General features: G+C 46.8%; 1 protein-coding gene across 3 annotated transcripts in view; it reads left to right on the forward strand.

Moving 5' to 3' along the window:
- Nucleotides 1-516: 516 nt before the first annotated feature.
- Nucleotides 517-25636, forward strand: part of UNC13B (unc-13 homolog B) — a 321122-nt gene continuing 296002 nt past the window's right edge. For 2 of the 3 annotated variants that reach the window (XM_069747983.1, XM_069748004.1), the window contains exons 1-2: nt 517-747; nt 3235-3308. In XM_069747983.1, coding sequence (XP_069604084.1) covers nt 3287-3308 — 22 coding nt within the window. In that variant the 5' untranslated portion in view covers nt 517-747; nt 3235-3286. Of the gene's footprint in view, nt 748-827; nt 877-3234; nt 3309-25636 lie in introns of those variants that run through there. The other variant, XM_069747993.1, reaches the window with a different exon arrangement.

A 25636-nucleotide genomic window follows, 5' to 3' on the forward strand; every position in this document is an offset into this window, starting at 1 on the left:
TCACATACTAGGCTTAGATACCTCTGCTCAGGGACAGTATCACTTACTAGGCTTAGATACCTCTACTCCGGGACAGTATCACATACTAGGCTTAGATACATCTACTCCGGGACAGTATCACATACTGGTCTTAGATACCTCCTCTCAGGGGACAGTATCACATACTGGGCTTAGATACCTCTGCTCAGGGGACAGTATCACATACTGGTCTTAGATACCTCCGCTCAGGGGACAGTATCACATATTGGGCTTAGATACCTCTACTCCGGGACAGCATCACACACAATAAAGTTCTACAAAATAGTCCTCCAGGTGAGCATATCCCTGCACCGCAGACAGGTGTGCTCCGCCCCGCGGACGAACACAGCAGTAGATCGCCCTACTGTACCACTTTAGACTTTGTCAAACGACCACGCCCACCTGTCGCATGGACACGCCTCTTCACCACTATTGGCTGCTACACCAGCTCCACGTCAATCATCCCTGTCACCTGTGCGGTGTCACTCCACCGCCTTTGCTCCCCCTGTGTGACTGTGGGATGGGTCGGGCCTTCCCCTGGGGCTGCCGTAGGTGAGCTGAACCATGCAGGGAGGAGAGGGGTGTGTGCTGTGTGTATTGGAGTAGGAGGAGCAGAAGTCGGGATCTTTCCCCTCACACTGACTGTTGTGTCCGCCTGGCGAGCACCTGCTGTCAGGGATTGTCCGCCGAGTGACAGCGGCCGGGACTGGGACCGGGTGCATAGCGGAGGTGAGCGGCGACTCCGGGGATCGGGCTCCGTGCTTTTATAACTTCGCTTCACTTCTCCCGGCGGCGGCTTCTCTTCTCTGTGCTGCCGCCTCCTCACAATGCCTGCGTTATCTGCCTCCATCCCTGCCGGTAATGCCCGCTGTGTGCACTGCGCCCCCTGTCTGTGCGGCTATAGTAATGTATCCCCCAACTGTTATATAATATCCCCCTGTGTATAATCTACTGTTATATCCCCCCTCCTGTGTATAATCCACTGTTATATCCCCCCCTCCTGTGTATAATCCACTGTTATATCCCCCCCCCCGTGTATAATCTACTGTTATATCCCCCTCCTGTGTATAATCTGTTATATCCCCCCTCCTGTGTATAATCTACTGTTATATCCCCCCTCCTGTGTATAATCTACTGTTATATCCCCCTCCTGTGTATAATCTGTTATGTCCCCCCTGTGTATAATCTACTGTTATATCCCCCCTCCTGTGTATAATCTGTTATATCCCCCTCCTGTGTATAATCCACTGTTATATCCCCCTCCTGTGTATAATCCACTGTTATATCCCCCTCCTGTGTATAATCCACTGTTATATCCCCCCCGTGTATAATCCACTGTTATATCCCCCTCCTGTGTATAATCCACTTATATCCCCCCTGTGTATAATCCACTGTTATATCCCCCCTGCGTATAATCCACTGTTATATCCCCCTCCTGTGTATAATCCACTGTTATATCCCCCCCTGTATAATCTACTGTTATATCCCCCCTCCTGTGTATAATCTGTTATATCCCCCTCCTGTGTATAATCCACTTTTATATCCCCCCTCCTGTGTATAATCCACTGTTATATCCCCCTGCGTATAATCCACTGTTATATCCCCCCTGTGTATAATCCACTGTTATATCCCCCCTCCTGTGTATAATCCACTGTTATATCCCCTCTCCTGTGTATAATCTACTGTTATATCCCCCTCCTGTGTATAATCTACTGTTATATCCCCCTCCTGTGTATAATCTACTGTTATATCCCCCCTCCTGTGTATAATCTACTGTCATATCCCCCTCCTGTGTATAATCCACTGTTATATCCCCCCTCCTGTGTATAATCTACTGTTATATCCCCCCTGCGTATAATCCACTGTTATATCCCCCCTGTGTATAATCCACTGTTATATCCCCCTCCTGTGTATAATTTACTGTTATATCCCCCTCCTGTGTATAATCTACTGTTATATCCCCCTCCTGTGTATAATCTACTGTTATATCCCCCCTGTGTATAATCCACTGTTATATCCCCCCTCCTGTGTATAATCCACTGTTATATCCCCCCTCCTGTGTATAATCCACTGTTATATCCCCCCTGTGTATAATCCACTGTTATATCCCCCCTCCTGTGTATAATCCACTGTTATATCCCCCCTCCTGTGTATAATCTACTGTTATATCCCCCCTCCTGTGTATAATCTACTGTTATATCCCCCTCCTGTGTATAATCCACTGTTATATCCCCCCTCCTGTGTATAATCCACTGTTATATCCCCCCTGCGTATAATCCACTGTTATATCCCCCCTGTGTATAATCCACTGTTATATCCCCCTCCTGTGTATAATCTACTGTTATATCCCCCCTCCTGTGTATAATCTGTTATATCCCCCTCCTGTGTATAATCCACTGTTATATCCCCCTCCTGTGTATAATCCACTGTTATATCCCCCTCCTGTGTATAATCTACTGTTGTATCCCCCCTCCTGTGTATAATCTACTGTTATATCCCCCTCCTGTGTATAATCTACTGTTATATCCCCCCCTCCTGTGTATAATCTACTGTTGTATCCCCCTCCTGTGTATAATCTACTGTTATATCCCCCTCCTGTGTATAATCTACTGTTATATCCCCCTCCTGTGTATAATCTACTGTTGTATCCCCCTCCTGTGTATAATCTACTGTTGTATCCCCCCTCCTGTGTATAATCCACTGTTGTATCCCCCTCCTGTGTATAATCTACTGTTATATCCCCCCTCCTGTGTATAATCCACTGTTATATCCCCCCTGTGTATAATCCACTGTTATATCCCCCCTCCTGTGTATAATCCACTGTTATATCCCCCCTCCTGTGTATAATCTACTGTTATATCCCCCCCTCCTGTGTATAATCTACTGTTATATCCCCCCCTCCTGTGTATAATCTACTGTTATATCCCCCCCTCCTGTGTATAATCTACTGTTATATCCCCCCCTCCTGTGTATAATCTACTGTTATATCCCCCCCTCCTGTGTATAATCTATTATATCCCCCCTCCTGTGTATAATCTACTGTTGTATCCCCCCCCTCCTGTGTATAATGTACAGGCATATGCTCTGCCCATTAATCTTCTCACCCTCACTGCTCCCTAGTTAATTGTTATTTAACCGTTTATGCCCTCCTGCTCTTCTGTGCCCGGGTGGCAGCGGTGTTGCCCGGGTGTTAATGCTTCTGATTTTCTTCTGCAGGATGACCCCACTCGCCTCATGTTCCTTGGAGTGATCCCCACCGACAGAGGCCATGTCTCTCCTGTGTGTGCGAGGTGAGTGCTGGGCTCTGTGGTGCCCCCTTCTTGCTTCCTAGTGCGGATTTCCTTGCCCTTTAAGGATCTGCATTCTTGTGGTTTGCAGTCAGATGATTGACAGCTCCGAGGGTCGTTCTGTGATTGACGGCTTGTTGCATCTCATTAGCGTTAATCTGGATTGTGTGGGTGCAGTTGTTGCCCTGTGGGGGGCGGCACGCTGGAATCTCTACCCTGTAGATACCAGGATTTTGTTGATTTATCTCTCTGGGGTCCTCCCTGGGGTGGGCTGTATCCTCTTCCTCTACATAGAGGGGAGGCAAATACTGCAGCAAAAGTCCTAGACATCACGACTCTTAAGTTGGTGAGAGCAATGCTTACTGTCAGTGAATAGCGTCCATTTTGCAGGCCTAATACTCCTTCTTGTGGCCACCGTCGCGCCGTGCTGGCGTCGGTCCATTCATATCCTATAGCACTGATATCTTCTGCCAGGAGGGGGGATGTGCGACCCCCTCCCCTTACCTCCTCCCCCCCCCCCCCCCATGCTGGGGACCCCTTCTTCTGACTATCGGTGGACCATTGCTGATTCAGCCGTTATCTTTTATGCTTTATATGTACATGTTAGCAATTGCTTTAGTCCAGCAGCTGGTAATCCGGAATATATAATGTAATTTCTGATGATACGGTGTCGGTGAAGATGGTGCCGGATTACTGGAATACTTCTGTGCAGCGCCCTCCTGTGGAGATCTGTGTGTTTCCCACTCGTGACGCTGTGGGAGTGGAGATGTTGCATTTCCAGGTGTCTGGCGTTGCTTTGTTGTGATTTCTCATTGTCTGCTGGATTTCCCGGTAGATATTATTCATGGCCGCACAGTCCTTTGTGGTTCTGGGAGCCCGCGTATGGCGGTGGAGTCTGGCACATATGGCAGGGTGCATGCACGGCTCATGACCCCGGTGTATTCCCAGACCCCTCCGAGATATGTAATAATGAGTGCAATTATCCCGTCCGCCCTCCATAGCCGCAACTTTACAGAAAGTGATGTCTGTAGTCAGTCTGTGCCCCTCATTAATGTCCCTGTGCCAGCAACACAGATGACGATCTGCAAAGCGGGCTCCATGTCTACAGCGCTGCAGCCGATCACTGAGCTTTGATTAGCCGAAGCGTTATTGATGTGACGTGAGCGCTGCAGACAATGCCAGACACTGGAAGCAGCTGCGGAGACTCAGCGCTGGACCCTGGAGAGTGAGTAAGGCACAGTTTACATTTTTTATTTTCCCAAATTTTCCGTCTGATCTTCTGCCTGGACGGCCTCACTGCTCCCATTTGGCAAATGTATGCCTACTAGTGATGAGTGAGCGTGCTCGGATAAGGTGTTATCTCAGCATGCTCATGTGCTAACCGAGCGCCTTCGACGTGCTCAATAATATGTTCAAGTCACTGCAGCAGTATGTCTTGCGGCTATTCGGCAGTTACAACACATGCAGGGATTACCTGTTTTTTAGGAAATCCCTTCATGTGTTGTGGCTGTCTAAGAGCCGTGAGACCAGGGCTGTGGAGTTTTTAAGCCAAACCTCCAACTCCGACTCCTCAATTTCCATGATTCTGACTCCAGCCCTGCGTGACACATGCAGCCGCAGCGACTCAAACATATTATTCGAGCACACCGAGGGCACTCGGTGAGCACCTGAGCATGCTCACATAACACCTTATCCGAGCATGCTCGCATATCACTAATGCCTATGGACTCATCCCTTTCCATCAGCGTCTCCCATTAACCCCTTAAGGTACCTTCACACTGAGCAACTTTACAACGAGAACGACAACGATCCGTGACGTTGCAGCGTCCTGGATAGCGATCTCGTTGTGTTTGACACGCAGCAGCGATCAGGATCCCGCTGTGACATCGCTGGTCGTAGCTAGAAGTCCGGAACTTTATTTGGTCGTCAGGTCGGCGTGATTCGTCATGTTTGACAGCAAAAGCAACGATGCCTGCAATGTTTCTTCATGGAGCGAACAACCAGCGAGAACGATAAGTACGTCACTGGATCGCTCCTGCATCGTTCTGGAGTTCCTGTGTTTGACGTCTCTACAGCGACCTAAACAGCGACGCTGCAGCGATCGGCATCGTTGTCTATATCGCTGCAGCGTCGCTAAATGTGACGGTACCTTAAATGACCGCCAATACGTCTTTTAACTGACCTGAGGTATAAGAGAATAGCCTCCGCATACAGGTGACAATCCAGCAGCTGTCGGTTGTGCACTATAGCTGACAACTTGCTGTATCAGCCACGATCAGTGTTGGCACCGTCCAAATCTTTTCAACCCTTTAGATGCTGCTGTCAATAGTGACTAGATCATTATAAATGGTTAACAGAGTGTGAGGGTTTCCTCTTTATCCCAATTGGTGCCCTCAGATCATGATTGTGTGGTCCTGATGTTTGCGATGGTAATTCACGACCAAATAGCGGCCTTGGAGTCTGCCGGCTGTTGTAACCTGTTCAGATGTTACCGACATTTAGGTGGTAAAAATACACATTTTCATTTCTGTCATACCACTTTGCGTTAATTCCTGTAAAGCACCTGAAGGGTTAAAAAACTAACTGAAAGCAGTTTTCAATATGTCAGGGGGTGCTGTTTTCAAAATGGTATCACGTTTGGGGGTTTCCCAATACATGAGACCCCTAAAGTCACTTCAAACATGGATAGTTCCCTAAAAAAATAAATGTTATAAATTTCCTTTGAAAAAATGAAAAATTGCTGCTACATTTTTAAACCTCCTAAAATGCTAACAAAATAAAAGAACATTTTACAAATGGTGCTGATGTAAAGCCGACATGTGGGAAATGTTATTTATTAATGGTTTGCTGTGGCATGACCATCTGGATTAAAGGGATAATCATTCAAACTTTGAAAATTGCTAATTTTTTAACATTTCTCAAATTTTTGATATTTTTTTATAAATAAACACAAAACACATTGACCTAAATTTACCTTTATCATAAAGTATAATGTGTCACGAAAAAACTATCTCAAAATCACTGGGATTTGTTGAAGCATTGCAGAGTTATTGCCACATAAAGTGACACTGGTCTGATTTAAAAAATTTGGCTCCGTCACTAAGGGGTTAAAACAAACCGCGCCCACTCTGTTTAAGGAAAAAAATCAATTTTCTAAAATTTCAGTAAATTGGATCATTCTTGTTTGCACCCAGAGGTTAAAAATCCGTTCTTAACTTTTGATGTATCCAATGTGGAGTCCTAAGGGCCCAAAATAGAATTCTTTAATTGAAAACATTAAATTTTCACTGAAGTTCCTGTTATAAACGCGAGAATACATTTCTAATTCTGTAGCTTCACTGTCCCTTTAAATCAGTGGCAGGATGTCAGGCAGCTGTGATTGAAGGGGTTTGCACCACAGGTGATTTATTCACAGCGCTGCAGACAGCGTGCGATCCCTCTCATCCGTACTAGAAAGGATTCCAACACCAGTCATCCTCAAGTTCCTATTTCTGGCGCTGGATATAGCGGCTCAGTAATGATGGTTTTCCCACATGACTTGTAAAGTAAACTGTTATCCTGTACACCACGTGATGGAGAGATGTCATGATTGCTCTGCTTAGACACCAAAATCTAAAGAAATACATAAAACTGTTGTGTGCACCCACGTGCATAAAATATAACCTCTGTAATTAATGAAGATCTGTGAGTTGCTCAAAAAACTAAATACCTGTAATATCCCAGAGCTCCCCTGATTCTGGCCCTCTTTTCCGTTTTTCGCTGCGTCTCTCCATTGCTGAGATACTTACGTTTGTTTCTTTTGAATAGGAGTATGTGAAATTTCTTCTCGCAGCCCACCTGGGCATTTGTTAGGAGTCATCTCTGAGGGCGTGTGCTTTCCCGGTCCCCAGAGGCATCCAATAACCTTTCAACAGCTGATCTAACAGTCTATAAGTTTCAGGGGATGCTGAGCTGTGATTGGCAGTGTCTGGGAGGGAGGGGTGAAAGCACACGCCCCCAGAGAAGACTCTGAAGAAACGCCTACCTGACTGTAAAACAAGAGATTTCACATATTGTGCTCCAGAAGAAACAAATGTGAATAACTCTGCAATAGAGGGACATAGAGCAAAACGGAAAAGAGCAGCAGAATCGGGGAAGCTCAGAGACTTTTGCAAAGTACATTTTTTTGAGTAATTGACTCTCCAACATGAAATTAAAGGCCATGTTTTTAAACTGATACACTACACCATTGGTGTAAAAAAAAAAAAAAAAAAAAAAAAAAAAAAAAAAAATATGTAGCGTCCTGTATCCACACTTCCCAAAAATTAAGAGGTGACTGTAAAAGAATATAGGATTCTGGAGACAATCACTAACAATATCTGACCCTGCCAATATTGACGAGTTTGGCCAAGAGTCTGTGTATGGGGGCCCCACGCTTCCTCGACAGATAATGTTCCTGGGGAGATAAGAATATGGCTTGTCCTGTCTCAGACTGTTAGACTATCTTAAGAGATGTTTGGTGGCGACTCTCTGGTAGTGATCACTGGAGCGCTTGTCAGGGTGAGCACTTGGGCGCTGGGCGAGATGACTGCTGTTGTGTTGGTTTACAGCTATCTAGGGTGTATGGGACAGGGGTGGCCACAAACATTACATTGGTGCAATTTGTGCAGCCACACAGGGGCCCCACTAGGTAAGGGGGCTCATTTCTATCTCCAAAACGTGTGTAATTGTACACTATGATGAGCTCATGGACTGCTAAGGGTCCATATACTGTTCTTACACAGGGGCTCTTTTCTATCTGTGTCCACCAGTGCTATGGGGAGAAGGGTCTTCACTCGTGCATGGCTCTGGAAGCTATGAGATGTAAGTTACAGTACTGTGATATACAAACTATAAAGTGATAGTGAGGAGATAACAACCACCATAAAGGTACAAAACAATCCTAAGTGCAAGAGCCAAATAATCTATATACAAAATAGAAACAAAGCAGCTGATAAACACCAATGTGTCCCAGTAAAAACGCTTAAAACATTGGCTGCAACTGAGCATCAAGGCACAATGCAATAAAATAATGGAATAAAAAATTTGCATATTAAACTGAGCAGAGGTGAATAATGCAAATAGATTTACTTTTTCATCTCCGGTGCAGAGATATTGGCTTGTAAAGTTTAGATTGTAATGTGTCCTTCAAGTAAGGCCGGAATCACACATACGCGAGATACGGCAGAGTCTCGCAGGTGAAAACCCAGCTCTGGCGCCGACACTCCATAGCGGAGCTTGCAGCTCCATGTATTGCTGTGCGGCTGCACGCTCCGCTCCGGAGTGCCGGTGCCAGAGCTGGGTTTTCACCTGCGAGACTCTGCCGTATCTCGCGCATGTGTGATCCCGGCCTAAGAGTGTCTCTGGCAGAGATTCATATTAGTGGTGGTTCCTTTTCCCCCTGTATAATGATGTCTAATCAAAATCTTGCAGGGTGAAAAAACAAAAGCAAACACTCCCCCCAAAGAAGCTTAGATCAGGCTTTCTCCTGTGATACATACATAACACACAGCCTGGCTCTCCACCCTGATCTGAATAAATATACTAAGAAGAGCAGCGCAATGAGTGATCACAAACACCTCTTACAGCTTTAATCTCAGGGCATCATCAGTGCAGGGGGAATAGAGCAGAGCTGACAGTGCCCTGAGATGAAAGCTGCAAGTGGTGTCTGTTATGACAGAGCACATGAACCACACATGAATTCCAGTAGTAAGAGTTCTACAATCTTTGCTTGCGTAAAAGGGTCCCTTCATAATAAGATGTCGTCATTGTGTTGGGACCCCCAGCGATTATCTGTGCTACACATGGAAGTTTGACAGTTAGTGTTTTATTTTGCTGCAGCACCTCTACAGGCTGGTGATGGCATTACACCATGTCTATTCGGATCAGTAGTTTGGCTATATAATACAGGTCGGGCCAGGAAGTCTACTGAGAGTCTGTAGCTACCCTCCTGAACACAAGACCCCTTCTATTATCTCACAGGTCACCACTAGTTTATAGGAATGTGGGTTTCCTAATCTGCACAACCACTGTACAGGGATTATCTGAAACTGATATTCTGATTATCTATTATTATTTTTGTAAATTTAAAGATATTTTCCGGTTTCGGAAAACCTCCTGAGGCGAGGCTCGCCCTAAACCTCCTGAGTCTCCCTCACTTCTTGCGGTGTCTGTTATTGTCTGCAGCGCTGACATCCCGTCGACAGCGCTGCAGCCAATCCGAGAGTTCATGGTTCTGCCTGAGGTAATGATACGAGCCACTGAGTCAGGATCTAGGGCCGGTGAATGTATTTACATATTTTTTAAAATATAAGCTATATCCTGCTGGGGACGGGTTTTCTGAACCTAGAAAGCTTATTAAAGGGTCATCTGTAGCCACTAAAAGGCCACTACGCCGTGCATGGAGCTTTGCTGGTCCTGCTCTGTCAGCACCAGGTGTCGTTTGATGGGTGCTCTACTCCCACAGGTATCAGTATCTTGTATATCATTCCTAACGTTGCTGCCCTTCTTGTCTATTGGTGGCGTGCCCCTTTTCTAGATGTGATGCCTTCCACCTTTTTCTTTGTACCTCCACCGTTTGCAGGTTTGATAAGTCCAGTGCAGCACATCCCGTACGGCCCTTTTCTTGCTGGGGGAATACATTGTATATAGTCTATTGCTCTCTGTTATCAGCAGTTTTGAGTTGACTGTAGGGTACTCCATCTCCAGGTACATTGCCCCAATATTCACCGCTCCTCTGATAGTGCTGCTGCATTGTTACAATCTCTGGATTTTCTCTTGTGTTTTCCTTTAAGAAGACCCCTTTGTCCCGTTTTCGAGAACGCAAAAAAGAGCCCCCCAAACCTTCCATTTTGTAGGTCAGTGCAGCGTCTGATCCCGATGTGTTTTATGTTCTGTGCATTAGATCTATGCACATCCGCCGCCTGCGTAGATAAAAGGGTCTCATCGAGAGGAGCGGGGGCCGTCCGTTCTTCCACCGCACCCGCTGATGTATTATGTCCCTGACAATGTAGCGCTATGGATCTCAGGAGTTCTGGCTCTTCTCCATGGAGGATCTTAGTCACCAGCCACTTTTCTATATTCCTTCACTGAGACTAACACTTTAACCCCCAATGTTCCAGGCTGGGAACGTTGCAGAACTTTTTAACTTCTATACATTTGTGTTTTGTCAGCGCAGCCAAACCTATGAGACCTCATTCAGACTTCTGTGATTTCTCTCATACTCTTTCTCATCAGTGTATGGGTAATTTTGATCCATGACGCCAATTAGAAAAAAGAAAAACGTACACATATTTGGTTACTTTATGGACTGTCTGTGGCTGCAGATTGACAAATCTTGACAGTATGCAATGCGCACACACTCACAATGACCCTGTACCAGTTTTGTATCGTTGCCCTCACATGATGACCGAAATGTAATTGCTTCTCTAAATTCACTATTGAGGGAAGCAGATGAGAATCTAGTGAAAAGTATCCAAATCTCATGTATGGTGGTCACGTCTACAGGGTAATGGTGACAGTGCGCTCACTGCATGCAGTCATGATTTTGCGGTCATGTGAAGTCCATGTAGATGTTTCTTTTTGGCCTAGAAACCATCTTCATTGTGCGACATTGGTCTAAGGGGGCTTCATTAGATAATATGACTGTACCCCAATCCTCTGACGTTTCATTACTGTACATCCTGCATGTGTTACAAAATGCTTGAAAAAGCGACTGGCAATGTAGTCACGTTTTTATTCGGTCGTCCATGACAGCACTACAGAGAGAGGGGATCCGCCCTTCAGGAACAGGAAACCTACAGATACATAAGGGCGGCACCTCTCCCACGCATCAGTTGGTTTCCTGTTCCTGGAGGACAGGATTCCCTACAGATTTATCTTCAGTTCACCTATCAAATACCCAGGCCGGCTGTCCGACCCAGATAGCGAGGGGGTCTCCTACCTCGGGCAGTGCGGGTCCCTGGAAGCGCCACGGTGGGCCCGGGTAGGGCTCCACGACAGTGAGTGGTGCAGATGGGAGCAGCGTCCGGAGGAGATCTGTCTCTAGAGGCCAGCGAGGTGAGTATGTCTACCCCCCCCCCTCGGGTCCGTTCGCTCTCCTGTGCCTCTGTCTTTCCTACCGCTGGTCCTGTCGATGCGGCGCAGGCTTCCTGAAACGCCCCTCTGCGCTTCTTTCGGATCGGGGCGGATCCGGGTGTCGGGCGCTGGCTTCCGCCGCGATCGCCGCTGTGCTGTGGCCACGTGCGGTGATGGTGTAGCGGCGTGCGCCTGGGGGGTCTGGCGGCGCCGTCCCCGGCTTCCGAGCGCGTCCCTGAGCGCTCTAGCCGATTCCGGAAGTGACGCGGGGGGGGGGGGGGAGATGAGGGGGGCGGAGCCGGGACCGGAAGTCAAACGCCGGCCGGCTTTAGCTGGGAATGCCGCGGTCCTGCATGCGGTAGGAGTGGCGGGGGGGAGCGTTCAGGGGCGGAGAGGGGTGGAGCAGGGTCCTGCACGTGGGGGGATTGATTACTGGCCATACACGCACACCTGCACATGTTCCGGATCAGGGGGAGGGCTATATATAGCCGAACAGAATGCTGCCAGGGCTGCTTGTGAGCCCATCTGCAGCTATGGATGAGCCGGAAGCTGCCGTCGGTCTGCTGGAGCAGGAGCAGGACAGATCCTCGGAGACCCATGCGAACCCCCAGCAGAAGACCCGCGGGCGCAGTAATCAGGCCAGTTGCAGATCAAGGCAGAAGGATCTGGACCGACCCCCCCCCCCCCCCCCCCCAGTAATCCGGTACCTACCGCTACTGCCTGGGTAAGAGATCTTCGTGAATGTACCCTGATGCAGTGTTTTCCTATGTTTATTTCCATAGGGGAAAAAATGCGCTGGTAAATCAAAAAACAAGGAGTGCGCGCTATGCGCTTGCCCTTTGCTAGACGCCTACCCTAAAAGACTTTGTCAGTCGTGTGTGCGGCAGACGGTAGGAAATAGATGAATGGGATACTGTATAGCGGTAGCACCGGATAAGTTACATAGCCTTTTCTCCGCTCCCACAGGTGGCGGAGGAGTCTCCTGATTTCACATCAAATCTTAGGGAGATTATCAGGAAGGAGGTGAAGGATTCCCTGAAATCCCTGTCCCGGGGGGAGCCTTCCAAAAGAAGAAGGGAGCCTAGCGCCTCAAATTTGGATTCGTCCGCTGGCCCTAGTAGGGAGAATGATTCAGACACCTCTGTCTCCTCAGCGTCCTTTTCGGAAGAAGAGTCTAACCGTTTCTGTTTCCCGTTGGACCAAATGGACAAACTAATTAATTAAATCAGTTAGATCCACCATGGGGGTGGCTGACGAAAGGCCAGAACTTTCAGCGCAGGACCTAATGTTTGGCGGTGTAGACCCTAAAAAGCGTAGGTCTTTTCCCCTCAATGACAAGGTTCAGAACCTCATCAAAAGGGAATGGAAAAAGCCAGAGAAAAAAGGCTCTTTTCCACCGGCCTTTAAACGTAGATACCCCTTTGAGGACCCCATGGTGAACACATGGGATAAGGCGCCAAAATTGGACGCGGCGGTGTCTAAGGCATCTAAGAAATCATCTATCCCCTTTGACGACATGGCTTCCCTAAAGGATCCTCTCGATAAGAAGGCTGACTCGTTCCTTAAAGGGACATGGGAAATGTCGGCGGGTGCCCTGAGACCTGCTGTAGCTGCGACATGTGCAGCTAGATCGATGATGGTCTGGCTGGATCAGCTAGGGTCTAAATTGGAAGAGGGTGTTTCTAGAGATTCTATGTTGAAATTCCTGCCAACAATTCAAAATGCCGCTGCCTTTCTCGCGGACGCTTCTGCGGATTCGGCAAGAATGGCGGCTAGAGCGGCAGGATTATCAAACGCAGGGCCCTATGGCTGAAATGTTGGCCGGGTGACCTTCCATCCAGATCCCGTCTGTGCTCTATCCCCCGCGAAGGGGAATACCTGTTTGGCCCAGTCCTAGACGAACTGCTAGAGAAAGCCGGAGACAAGAAGAAGAAGTTTCCCAATCTACCAACTACTTCTTACAGGCGTCCCTTCGCAGGGAAAAGATTCTTTCGGAGGAGACCAGCCAGAGACCAGAGCAGATGGGACGATAAAAAGAGAGGTACTGGGTTCATGTTTGGAGGTGGAGGACGTCAGGAGCCATCCCGTGAAATCAAAAAACCACCCCAATGACTAGTCGCCCCGGTGGGAGATAGACTATCTACCTTCTACCCGGACTGGTCCAAAATCTCCAGTAGTGACTGGATTTTGGGGTTAATAGCTACGGTTCTGCGGCTAGAGTTCTCCTCTATCCCTCAGAACTTCTTCAGAATCACCCCTCTCAGGTCCTCTCCAGCTGAACAGGCGGCCCTGGAAACGGAAGTTCACGACCTGCTCAATAAGAATGTCCTGTCAGAGGTTCCGGAAGGAGAACAGGGTAGTGGATTCTACTCTCCTCTATTCCTAATAAGTAAACCGGACGGCTCCTTCAGAACAATTATTAACCTTAGAGCTCTGAATAATTTCCTGACCGTTCAATTGTTTAAAATGGAAACTATTAACACCGCAATAAAGCTGCTGTTTAAAAACTGCTTTATGGTAGTATTGGATTTGAAGGACGCCTATTACCATATCCCTATTTATGCAGGTCACCAACGATACCTGAGGGTGGCGGTACGGTGGGATGGGGTAGTCAGACACTTCCAGTATAGGGCCCTTCCCTTTGGTATTTCGGTCGCCCCTCGGGTGTTTACCAAAGTAATGGCGGAAGATATGGCACACCTGCATGAGTCCAACATTCTAATAATCCCCTACCTGGACAATCTCCTTATCGTAGGTAAAATGGCGGATCACTGTCTGGAGCAGTTACATAAAGTGATGTCGGCTCTAGAGCGTCTGGGGTGGATGCTAAACGTTAAAAAATCACGATTACAGCCCATGACAGTGCAGCGATTTTTTTTTTTTTTTTTTTTTTTTTTTTTTTTTTTTTTTTTTAAGGCCTGACCCTGGTTCAGGAATGCCGTTTGCCTCAAGAAAAAATTGATCGCCTGCACCTTCAAGTGCTAAACGCCTCTAAAAACCCCGCCATGTCCCTTAGAAGAGCCATGTCTCTGTTAGGCTCTCTCTCGTCCTGTATTCCAGCGGTCCGATGGGCCCAGTATCATACGAGGATACTTCAGGGCGAGGTGCTGTTACATCAAAAAAGGTTGGGGGGATGTCTGGAGAACCTGCTGACCCTATCCCAAGACGCTATTGTGTCCCTCGGATGGTGGTTAGACCAAGAGAATCTGTCCACAGGGGTCCCCTGGGAATATAATGTAACTCGTATTGTCACCTCGGACGCTAGCCCTTCAGGGTGGGGGGCTCACATGGGGGATACATTGGTCCATGGGCTTTGGGATCGGGGTCAGATGGAGATGTCTTCCAATCTAAAGGAGTTAACGGCTGTGGAACAGGCGGTTAAAACACTCCTTGTCTATCTACAGGGCCACCACGTGCGGGTATTCTCGGACAATCGGGTCACCGTGGCATACATAAATCACCAAGGCGGGACTCGTTCCAGATCCATGATGTGTGTAGCAGATCGTCTGTTTCATCTAGCAGAGCAACATCTTCTCTCATTGACGGCTCTTCACATAAGAGGGGCAGAAAACACTACTGCGGATTTCTTAAGCCGCAACACATTGAGGCAGGGAGAGTGGTCCCTGAACGGCTCCATCTTCAACCTCATCGTGGAAAGGTGGGGACAGCCAGAGGTAGACCTGTTTGCCACAAAAGAAAGCAGGAAAGTGGCACAATTCTGCTCTCTGAACCCCAGAGAAAATCCCCTGTCAGTAGACGCCCTCCTCATAGACTGGAACTTCAGGCTAGCCTACGCCTTTCCTCCCCTGTCTTTACTTCCTCTGGTGGTGAGGAAAATCAGGAAGGACAAAGCCACAGTGATATTAATTGCCCCCTTCTGGCCCAGAAGGACGTGGTTTCCATGCCTAAGGGCTATGTCGATATCCGATCCATGGGTCTTGCCAGACATCCCGGATCTCCTATCCCAGGGCCCAGTCTACCATCCTCGGCCGGTTGGCCTTCATCTGACGGCGTGGATTTTGAGCGGGCGCTGTTAAAAGATAGGGGGTTCTCTCCGGCCCTCATTAACACGCTGTTGAAGAGCAGGAAAATGATAACCACAAAAATCTATGTCAGAATCTGGAAGAGATTTCTTCAGAACTCGGGGGCAACAGCTGGACAGTCAATACCGATTGTCCAGATCTTGGAATTCTTACAAAAGGGGTTGGATATGGGGTTGTCCCCAAATACTCTTAAAGTGCAGGTGTCAGCCTTAGGGGCCCTCTTTGGCTGCAACATTGCTGAGAATCACTGGGTCAGCAGATTCATCAAGGCGACAAAACGGTCTAGGCCAATGGTGAAGAATAGAGTCATGCCTTGGGACCTGAACCTAGTCCTCTCAGCCATGACAGAGGCCCCATTTGAGCCAGTTTCTCAGCCTCTATTAAAAATTTATCTCTTAAAGTAGCCTTCCTGGTGGCCATAACATCGGCGCGTAGGATAGGCGACACCCAAGCATTATCCAGGGTTCCCCCTTACATGCAGCTTAGGGATGATAGAGTGATACTATCCCCTGATCCAGCATATCTTCCTAAAGTAGTGTCCAGTTTCCACAGAACACAGGAAATAGTTCTTCCATCTTTCCTCCCCAATCCTACTAACGATAAGGAAAGGAAGTTACACACTTTAGATGTAAGAAGATGTATCCTGGAGTATCTAGCGGTAACTGATCCCTGGAAGATAGATAACGCCCTATTCGTGTCCTATCAGGGTAGTAGAAAAGGGCATAGAGCATCGAAATCTACCTTAGCTAGATGGATTAGGGAGGCTATCTCGCTGGCATACATCTCAAAGGGCAAGCCGGCGCCTGAAGGTCTTAAAGCGCATTCCACTAGAGCTATGGCGGCTTCGTGGGCAGAAAGATTGGAGGTGTCGATCGACCAGATTTGTAAGGCTGCTACTTGGTCTTCTCCAAACACTTTCTATAACCATTATAGATTGAACCTGGGTGCCTCTTCTGACCTCTCTTTTGGTGTAAGGGTGCTGCAAGCTGTAGTCCCTCCCTAGTTAGTTACTCTCTGTAATTCTCTCTGTAGTGCTGTCATGGACGACCGAATAAAGTCTTAGTTACTCACCGGTTAACGGTGTTTTTCGGAGTCCATGACAGCACCTGTACATACCCTCCCGTCTTCTTAATTTCTGGGTGTACACCTCTTCCTTTGTTTATATAATTCACGGGTAGTGAATAGTTAGTTATTGTATCATTGTTTTTTATGTATGCTATTAACCTTGGTGGTCCTCTTGTGCTCTGTAAACCAACTGATGCGTGGGAGAGGTGCCGCCCTTATGTATCTGTAGGTTTCCTGTTCCTGAAGGGCGGATCCCCTCTCTCTGTAGTGCTGTCATGGACTCCGAAAAACACCGTTAACCGGTGAGTAACTAAGACTTTCTCATTCAGATTCGGAGCTTATTGTGGGCAGCATGGTGGCTCGGTGGTTAGCACTGCAGCGCTGGAGTCCTGGGTTCAAATCCCCCCAAGGACAACATTTGCAAGGAGTTTGTATGTTCTCCCCGTGTTTGCGTGGGTTTCCTCCGCTTTCCTCCCACACTCCACAGACATACTGATAGGGAATCTAGATTGTGAGCCCCATCGGGGACAGAGATGATGTCTGTAAATTACTGTGGAATTTATGGCGATTATATAAATGAGTAAAACAAATTCTTATGGTGAATTTTTTTGGGCATAGAATTTTCACCAAACCACTTCAAAAACTTTGTGGCCGTCATCTCCCGGCAGTGGATCGTATTGTTGACTAGGACAATGTCTGAGATTCCCGGACCCACGGATTTGGCTTTAAATGAAATGTTTGGATCAGTGAAGCTCTGGGGGGCCCGTTTACACCAGATTTGATAATTTGTCATTACAGGGGTCAAATTATTTTTTCCTTGCCTACTGTAATTGATTTTTTTTTTTCCTGATTCTTATTAATCCGTCACAATTGTTTTCAGAAGAGTGAATTCCGTTTTTTTTTTTTTTTCCTCCATCTAAAGACTGTTAATCCTCTTATCCTGTGGATCCGGCGGCTCTGAGCTGCTGTCCTGGAGCTTCCTCCCTGGCGGAGGCCTCAGTAATGGCTGCTGCTGTCTCCTGGGAGTCTGATCTGAAAGGCTGGCCCCCTAGTCTCACACACTGGAGACGATGGACCCTGATGTCCCTGAGGTCTGCATTACCCTTCCTCCTGCCTAGTTGATCTTGACCAGTTTGCAGTGAATGCAAATTATTATCTCCAGTTCTCCCTGTTCACACCTGACTGCAGTGACCACCAGTTACCTGATATTTATTTTTATCATCCCAAACACCTAATGACTTTTTTTCTTTTTTTTGCTATATTTTTCAGTATATTATCTCACTTCTGATTGTTTACATTTTTCACAGCTGAGGGTTTGTTGCTGTGTTATCCTACCGAGGCGGGCTCAACTAAGCGTGAAAATCGCCACTTTTGTTAATCCAAACTGAGCACCCATCTGCCTACAGAGTACCCAAAAATAGTTTTGACTTGCTCTTAACCCCTTTCTGACATGGGACGTACTATCCCGTCGAGGTGGGGTGGGCCCCCATGACCACGGACGGGATAGTACGTCCAGCGCGATCGGCGGCGCTCACGGGGGGAGCGCCGCCGATCGCGGCCAGGTGTCAGCTGTTTATCGCAGCTGACATCCGGCACTATGTGCCAGGAGCGGTCACGGACCGCCCCCGGCACATTAACCCCTGGCACACCGCGATCAAAGATGATCGCGATGTGCCGGCGGTATAGGGAAGCTTCCCGCAGGGAGGGGGCTCCCTGCGGGCTTCCCTGAGCCCCCCGCAGCAACGCGATGTGATCACGTTGCTGCGAGGGTCTTACCTCCCTCCCTGCTTCCTCCAGCCCCGGATCCGCTGCCATCTTGGATCCGGGGCTGGAGGAAGCAGGGAGGAAGGTAAGACCCTCGCAGCAACGTGATCACATCGCGTTGCTGCGGGGGGCTCAGGGAAGCAGGAGGGAGGTGGCTTCACAGAGCCTGCTCAGAGCAGGCACTGTGAAGGCTGCAGCGCTGCATGTCAGATCAGTGATCTGACAGAGTGCTGTGCACACTGTCAGATCACTGATCTGTGATGTCCCCCCCTGGGACAATGTAAAAAAGTAAAAAAAATGTTTTCAAAATGTGTAAAAATAAAAAATAAAAAAAAATATTCCTAAATAATGAAAAAAAAAAAAAAAAAAAAAAAAAAAAAAAAAATATATATATATATATATATATATATATATATATATATATATATATATATATTATTCCCCTAAATACATTTCTTTATCTAAATAAAAAAAAAAACAATAAAAGTACACATATTTAGTATCGCCGCGTCTGTAACGGCCCGACCTATAAAACTGGCCCACTAGTTAACCCCTTCAGTAAACACCGTAAGAAAAAAAAGAGGCAAAAAACAACGCTTTATTAACATACCGCCGAACAAAAAGTGGAATAACACGCGATCAAAAAGACAGATATAAATAACCATGATACCGCTGAAAGCGTCATCTTGTCCCGCAAAAAACGAGCCGCCATACAGCATCATCAGCAAAAAAAAAAAAAAAAAGTTATAGTCCTGAGAATAAAGCGATGCAAAAATAATTATTTTTTTCTATAAAATAGTTTTTATCGTATAAAAGCGCCAAAACATAAAAAATGATATAAATGAGGTGTCGCTGTAATCGTACTGACCCGAAGAATAAAACTGATTTATCAATTTTACCAAACGCGGAACGGTATAAACGCCTCCCCCAAAAGAAATTCATGAATAGCTGGTTTTTGGTCATTCTGCCTCGCAAAAATCGGAATAAAAAGCGATCAAAAAATGTAACGTTCCCGAAAATGTTAATGTTACCAATAAAAACGTCAACTCGTCCCGCAAAAAACAAGACCTCACATGACTCTTTGAACCAAAATATGGAAAGATTATAGCTCTCAAAATGTGGTAACGCAAAAAATATTTTTTGCAATAAAAAGCGTCTTTCAGTGTGTGACGGCTGCCAATCATAAAAATCCGCTAAAAAACCCGCTATAAAAGTAAATCAAACCCCCCTTCATCACCCCCTTAGATAGGGAAAAATTAAAAAAATGTATTTATTTCCATTTTTCCATTAGGGTTAGGGCTAGGGTTAGGGCTAGGGTTAGGGCTAGGGTTAGGGCTAGGGTTAGGGCTAGGGTTAGGGCTAGGGTTAGGGTTAGGGTTAGGGCTAGGGTTAGGGCTAGGGTTAGGGCTACTGTTAGAGTTGGGGCTAAAGTTAGGGTTAAGGCTACAGTTAGGGTTGGGGCTAAAGTTACGGTTAGGGTTTAGATTACGTTTACAGTTGGGAATAGGGTTGGGATTAGGGTTAGGGGTGTGTCAGGGTTAGAGGTGTGGTTAGGGTTAGTGGTGTGTTTGGATTACGGTTTCAGTAATATTTGGGGGTTTTCCACTGTTTAGGCACATCAGGGGCTCAATTCCAGCCAATTCTGCGTTGAAAAAGTAAAACAGTGCTTCTTCCCTTCCGAGCTCTCCCGTGTGCCCAAACAGGGGTTTACCCCAACATATGGGGTATCAGCGTACTCAGGACAAATTGGACAACAACTTTTGGGGTCCAATTCCTCCTGTTACCCTTGGGAAAATTACAAAACTGGGGGCTAAAAAATAATTTTTGTGGGAAAAAAAAAAGATTTTTTATTTTCACGGCTCTGCGTTATAAACTTCTGTGAAGCCCTTGGTGGGTCAAAGTGCTCACCACACATGTAGATAAGTTCCTTAGGGGGTCTACTTTCCAAAATGGTGTCACTTGTGGGGGTTTCTACTGTTTAGGTACATTAGGGGCTCTGCAAACGCAATGTGACACCTGCAGACCATTCCATCTAAGTCTGCATTCAAATGGCACTCCTTCCCTTCCGAACCCTCCCTAGCGCCCAAACAGTGGTTCCCCCCACATATGGTGTATCATCGCACTCAGGACAAATTGGGCAACAAATTTTGGGGTCCACTTTCTCCTGTTACCCTCGGGAAAATACAAAACTGGGGGCTAAAAAAATAATTTTTGTGCGAAAAATTTTTTGTTTTATTTTTACGGCTCTGCATTATAAACTTCTGTGAAGCACTTGGTGGGTCAAAGTGCTCACCACACCTCTAGATAAGTTCCTTAGGGGGTCTACTTTCCAAAATGGTGTCACTTGTGGGGGGTTTCAATGTTTAGGCACATCAGTGGCTCTCCAAACGCAACATAGCGTCCCATCTCAATTCCAGTCAATTTTGCATTGAAAAGTCAAACGGCGCTCCTTCCCTTCCGAGCTCTCCCATCCGCCCAAACAGTGGTTTACCCCCACATATGGGGTATCAGCGTACTCAGGACAAATTGTACAACAACTTTTGGGGTCCAATTTCTTCTCTTACCCTTGGGAAAATAAAAAATTGGGGGCGGAAAGTTAATTTTTGTGAAAAAATATGATTTTTTATTTTACGGTTCTACATTATAAACTTCTGTGAAGCACTTGGTGAGTGAAAGTGCTCACCACACATCTAGATAAGTTCCTTAAGGGGTCTACTTTCCAAAATGGTGTCACTTGTGGGGGGTTTCAATGTTTAGGCACATCAGGGGCTCTCCAAACGAAACATGGCGTCCCATCTTAATTCCAGTCAATTTTGCATTGAAAAGTCAAATGGCGCTCCTTCGCTTCCGAGCTCTGCCATGCGCCCAAACAGTGGTTTACCCCCACATGTGGGGTATTGTCGTGCTCAGGACAAATTGTACAACAATGTTTGGGGTCTATTTTCTCCTGTTACCCTTGGTAAAATTAAACAAATTGGAGCGGAATTAAATTTTTTGTGAAAAAAAGTTAAATGTTCATTTTTATTTAAACATTCAAAAAATTCCTGTGAAGCACCAGAAAGGTTAATAAACTTCTTGAATGTGGTTTTGAGCACCTTGAGGGGTGCAGTTTTTAGAATGGTGTCACACTTGGGTATTTTCTATCATATAGACCAGGGGTCCCCAACTCCAGTCCTCAAGGCCCACCAACATGTCATGTTTTCAGGATTTCCTTAGTCTTGCCCAGGTAATAATTGCATCACCTGTGCAATGCAAAAGAAATCCTGAAAACATGACCTGTTGGTGGGCCTTGAGGACTGGAGTTGGGGACCCCTGATATAGACCCCTCAAAATGACTTCAAATGAGATGTGGTCCCTAAAAAAAAAAAAAATGGTGTTGTAAAAATGAGAAATTGCTGGTCAACTTTTAACCCTTATAACTCCCTAACAAAAAAAAATTTTGGTTCCAAAATTGTGCTGATGTAAAGTAGACATGTGGGAAATGTTACTTATTAAGTATTTTGTGTGACATATCTCTGTGATTTAATTGCATAAAAATTCAAAGTTGGAAAATTGCGAAATTTTCATAATTTTTGCCAAATTTCCGTTTTTTTCACAAATAAACGCAGGTACTATCAAAGAATTTTTACCATTGTCATGAAGTACAATATGTCACGAGAAAACAATGTCAGAATCACCAGGATCCGTTGAAACGTTCCAGAGTTATAACCTCACAAAGGGACAGTGGTCAGAATTGTAAAAATTGGCCCGGTCATTAACGTGCAAACCACCCTTGGGGGTAAAGGGGTTAAAGGGATTCTCCACTAATATACAGTGGGGCAAAAAAGTATTTAGTCAGTCAGCAATAGTGCAAGTTCCACCACTTAAAAAGATGAGAGGTGTCTGTAATTTACATCATAGGTAGACCTCAACTATGGGAGACAAACTGAGAAAAAAAAATCCAGAAAATCACATTGTCTGTTTTTTTAACATTTTATTTGCATATTATGGTGGAAAATAAGTATTTGGTCAGAAACAAAATTTCATCTCAATACTTTGTAATATATCCTTTGTTGGCAATGACAGAGGTCAAACGTTTTCTGTAAGTCTTCACAAGGTTGCCACACACTGTTGTTGGTATGTTGGCCAATTCCTCCATGCAGATCTCCTCTAGAGCAGTGATGTTTTTGGCTTTTCGCTTGGCAACACGGACTTTCAACTCCCTCCAAAGGTTTTCTATAGGGTTGAGATCTGGAGACTGGCTAGGCCACTCCAGGACCTTGAAATGCTTGTTACGAAGCCACTCCTTCGTTGCCCTGGCGGTGTGCTTTGGATCATTGTCATGTTGAAATACCCAGCCACGTTTCATCTTCAATGCCCTTGCTGATGGAATGAGGTTTGCACTCAAAATCTCACGATACATGGCCCCATTCATTCTTTCATGTACCCGGATCAGTCGTCCTGGCCCCTTTGCAGAGAAACAGCCCCAAAGCATGATGTTTCCACCACCATGCTTTACAGTAGGTATGGTGTTTGATGGATGCAACTCAGTATTCTTTTTCCTCCAAACACGACAAGTTGTGTTTCTACCAAACAGTTCCAGTTTGGTTTCATCAGACCATAGGACATTCTCCAAAAACTCCTCTGGATCATCCAAATGCTCTCTAGCAAACTTCAGACGGGCCCGGACATGTACTGGCTTAAGCTGTGGGACACGTCTGGCACTGCAGGATCTGAGTCCATGGTGGCGTAGTGTGTTACTTATGGTAGGCCTTGTTACATTGGTCCCAGCTCTCTGCAGTTCATTCACTAGGTCCCCCCGCGTGGTTCTGGGATTTTTGCTCACCGTTCTTGTGATCATTCTGACCCCACGGGGTGGGATTTTGCATGGAGCCCCAGATCGAGGGAGATTATCAGTGGTCTTGTATGTCTTCCATTTTCTAATTATTGCTCCCACTGTTGATTTCTTCACTCCAAGCTGGTTGGCTATTGCAGATTCAGTCTTCCCAACCTGGTGCAGGGCTACAATTTTGTTTCTGGTGTCCTTTGACAGCTCTTTGGTCTTCACCATAGTGGAGTTTGGAGTCAGACTGTTTGAGGGTGTGCACAGGTGTCTTTTTATACTGATAACAAGTTTAAACAGGTGTCATTACTACAGGTAATGAGTGGAGGAAAGAGGAGACTCTTAAAGAAGAAGTTACAAGTCTGTGAGAGCCAGAAATCTTGATTGTTTGTTTCTGACCAAATACTTATTTTCCACCATAATATGCAAATAAAATGTTAAAAAAACAGACAATGTGATTTTCTGGATTTTTTTTTCTCAGTTTGTCTCCCATAATTGAGGTCTACCTATGATGTAAATTACAGACGCCTCTCATCTTTTTAAGTGGTGGAACTTGCACTATTGCTGACTGACTAAATACTTATTTGCCCCACTGTATATCTCCCTTAAGGAATTCTCCACTTTAGCATGCGTTTAAATTATCACTACCCTTATTCAGTTTCTATAGTTTCTCTTCCAACCGATCTTTGGGCATCTGACAGCTTGTGACCAACGCGAACAGTGATCGGCTGCAGTGGTCAAATGTCCGCACGATGTAGAGAAACTGTCTTGGTACGTTGTGTTCGGGCCATGAGGACACGTAACAAGTGAAGCCACATGTCGGTCACACACCCGTCCGTTTGAGAGAGGAAGTGCGGAGATCGGCGGAGGATCGGTAGATGGCTTTGAAGATGGAATTGAACCCAACGTATGTATTGCAGAACACTGAGGCCTCCGCTCAGATTTCGGGTGAATGTTCAGTTTTTGGTTACTATGGGATTTATGAAACTGAAAGGGAAAGTGTCCTGGTTACTCGTGGCAACCATTCACCGCACAGCTTTCATTTCTTAGTGGCCCGGTGAAAAGAGACCTGTGTGGTGATTGCTGGCCACAGACAGCGGCGGGGACTACCTCAGATCTCCGACTCATGTACCTGGAAACAATATGGAGGCCGGGGCGGCTTCCACGTCTCGCGTTCCTTTGTGGAGTGTGCGCTGTATACCCGCGGCCTCCTGCCGAAAGGCTTTTATGACCGTTTATGTCAAGTTTTTCTGGTATTTTGCGATCATTAGTCTCATTCAGTCGGTGTATCGCGCTCTTGCTCACCGCTTTTATTCTTCGCAGCTCCTGCGCTGTGATATATTGTGACTAGTAAATCCCCCGCCGGGAGGCTTTTCAATCCCTTGTACGTCTTGTATTTGGGAAAAAAAAGTGTGAAAGTATTCAATTCACAGGACACAATAGACAGCAAGATGGTAACATCTTCTATGGTCTTATCCCGCCCTGGATTATTACCTTGGATCAGGCGCTCGCTCGGGAGTTGTCTGCAGCAGGGGATGAAATTCTATTAAGGCGACAATAGGGCGCTCTGCCCGGGATTAATAATGTCCGGTTATTGTGTGGCGTGTCACGTGGTGTAAAATAATCCGCCGTACTAACATTGCATGCGTCCCCGCGAAGGGAGACTGTAGGATTGTGCATGGGCTGGGCTGTGTCACTGCAGTTAGTATCGCAGCAGTTGTGTGTGTATACAGAGCATGTGTATACGCACAGACGAAGCTGTATATGGTTGGATACGCTGCCTGAAGCATTATAATACAAAGACAAGCTTTTGCCAACCATGGTTTAGCGCACTGTCTGTTGCTGGGCCTGCACAGTCTGTTGCTGGGCCTGCACAGTCTGTTGCTGGGCCTGCACAGTCTGTTGCTGGGCCTGCACAGTCTGTTGCTGGGCCTGCACAGTCTGTTGCTGGGCCTGCACAGTCTGTTGCTGGGCCTGCACAGTCTGTTGCTGGGCCTGCACAGTCTGTTGCTGGGCCTGCACAGTCTGTTGCTGGGCCTGCACAGTCTGTTGCTGGGCCTGCACAGTCTGTTGCTGGGCCTGCACAGTCTGTTGCTGGGCCTGCACAGTCTGTTGCTGGGCCTGCACAGTCTGTTGCTGGGCCTGCACAGTCTGTTGCTGGGCCTGCACAGTCTGTTGCTGGGCCTGCACAGTCTGTTGCTGGGCCTGCACAGTCTGTTGCTGGGCCTGCACAGTCTGTTGCTGGGCCTGCACAGTCTGTTGCTGGGCCTGCACAGTCTGTTGCTGGGCCTGCACAGTCTGTTGCTGGGCCTGCACAGTCTGTTGCTGGGCCTGCACAGTCTGTTGCTGGGCCTGCACAGTCTGTTGCTGGGCCTGCACAGTCTGTTGCTGGGCCTGCACAGTCTGTTGCTGGGCCTGCACAGTCTGTTGCTGGGCCTGCACAGTCTGTTGCTGGGCCTGCACAGTCTGTTGCTGGGCCTGCACAGTCTGTTGCTGGGCCTGCACAGTCTGTTGCTGGGCCTGCACAGTCTGTTGCTGGGCCT

The sequence above is a fragment of the Ranitomeya imitator genome, chromosome 1 (assembly GCF_032444005.1).
Source record: "Ranitomeya imitator isolate aRanImi1 chromosome 1, aRanImi1.pri, whole genome shotgun sequence".
Taxonomy (NCBI): Eukaryota; Metazoa; Chordata; class Amphibia; order Anura; family Dendrobatidae; genus Ranitomeya; species Ranitomeya imitator.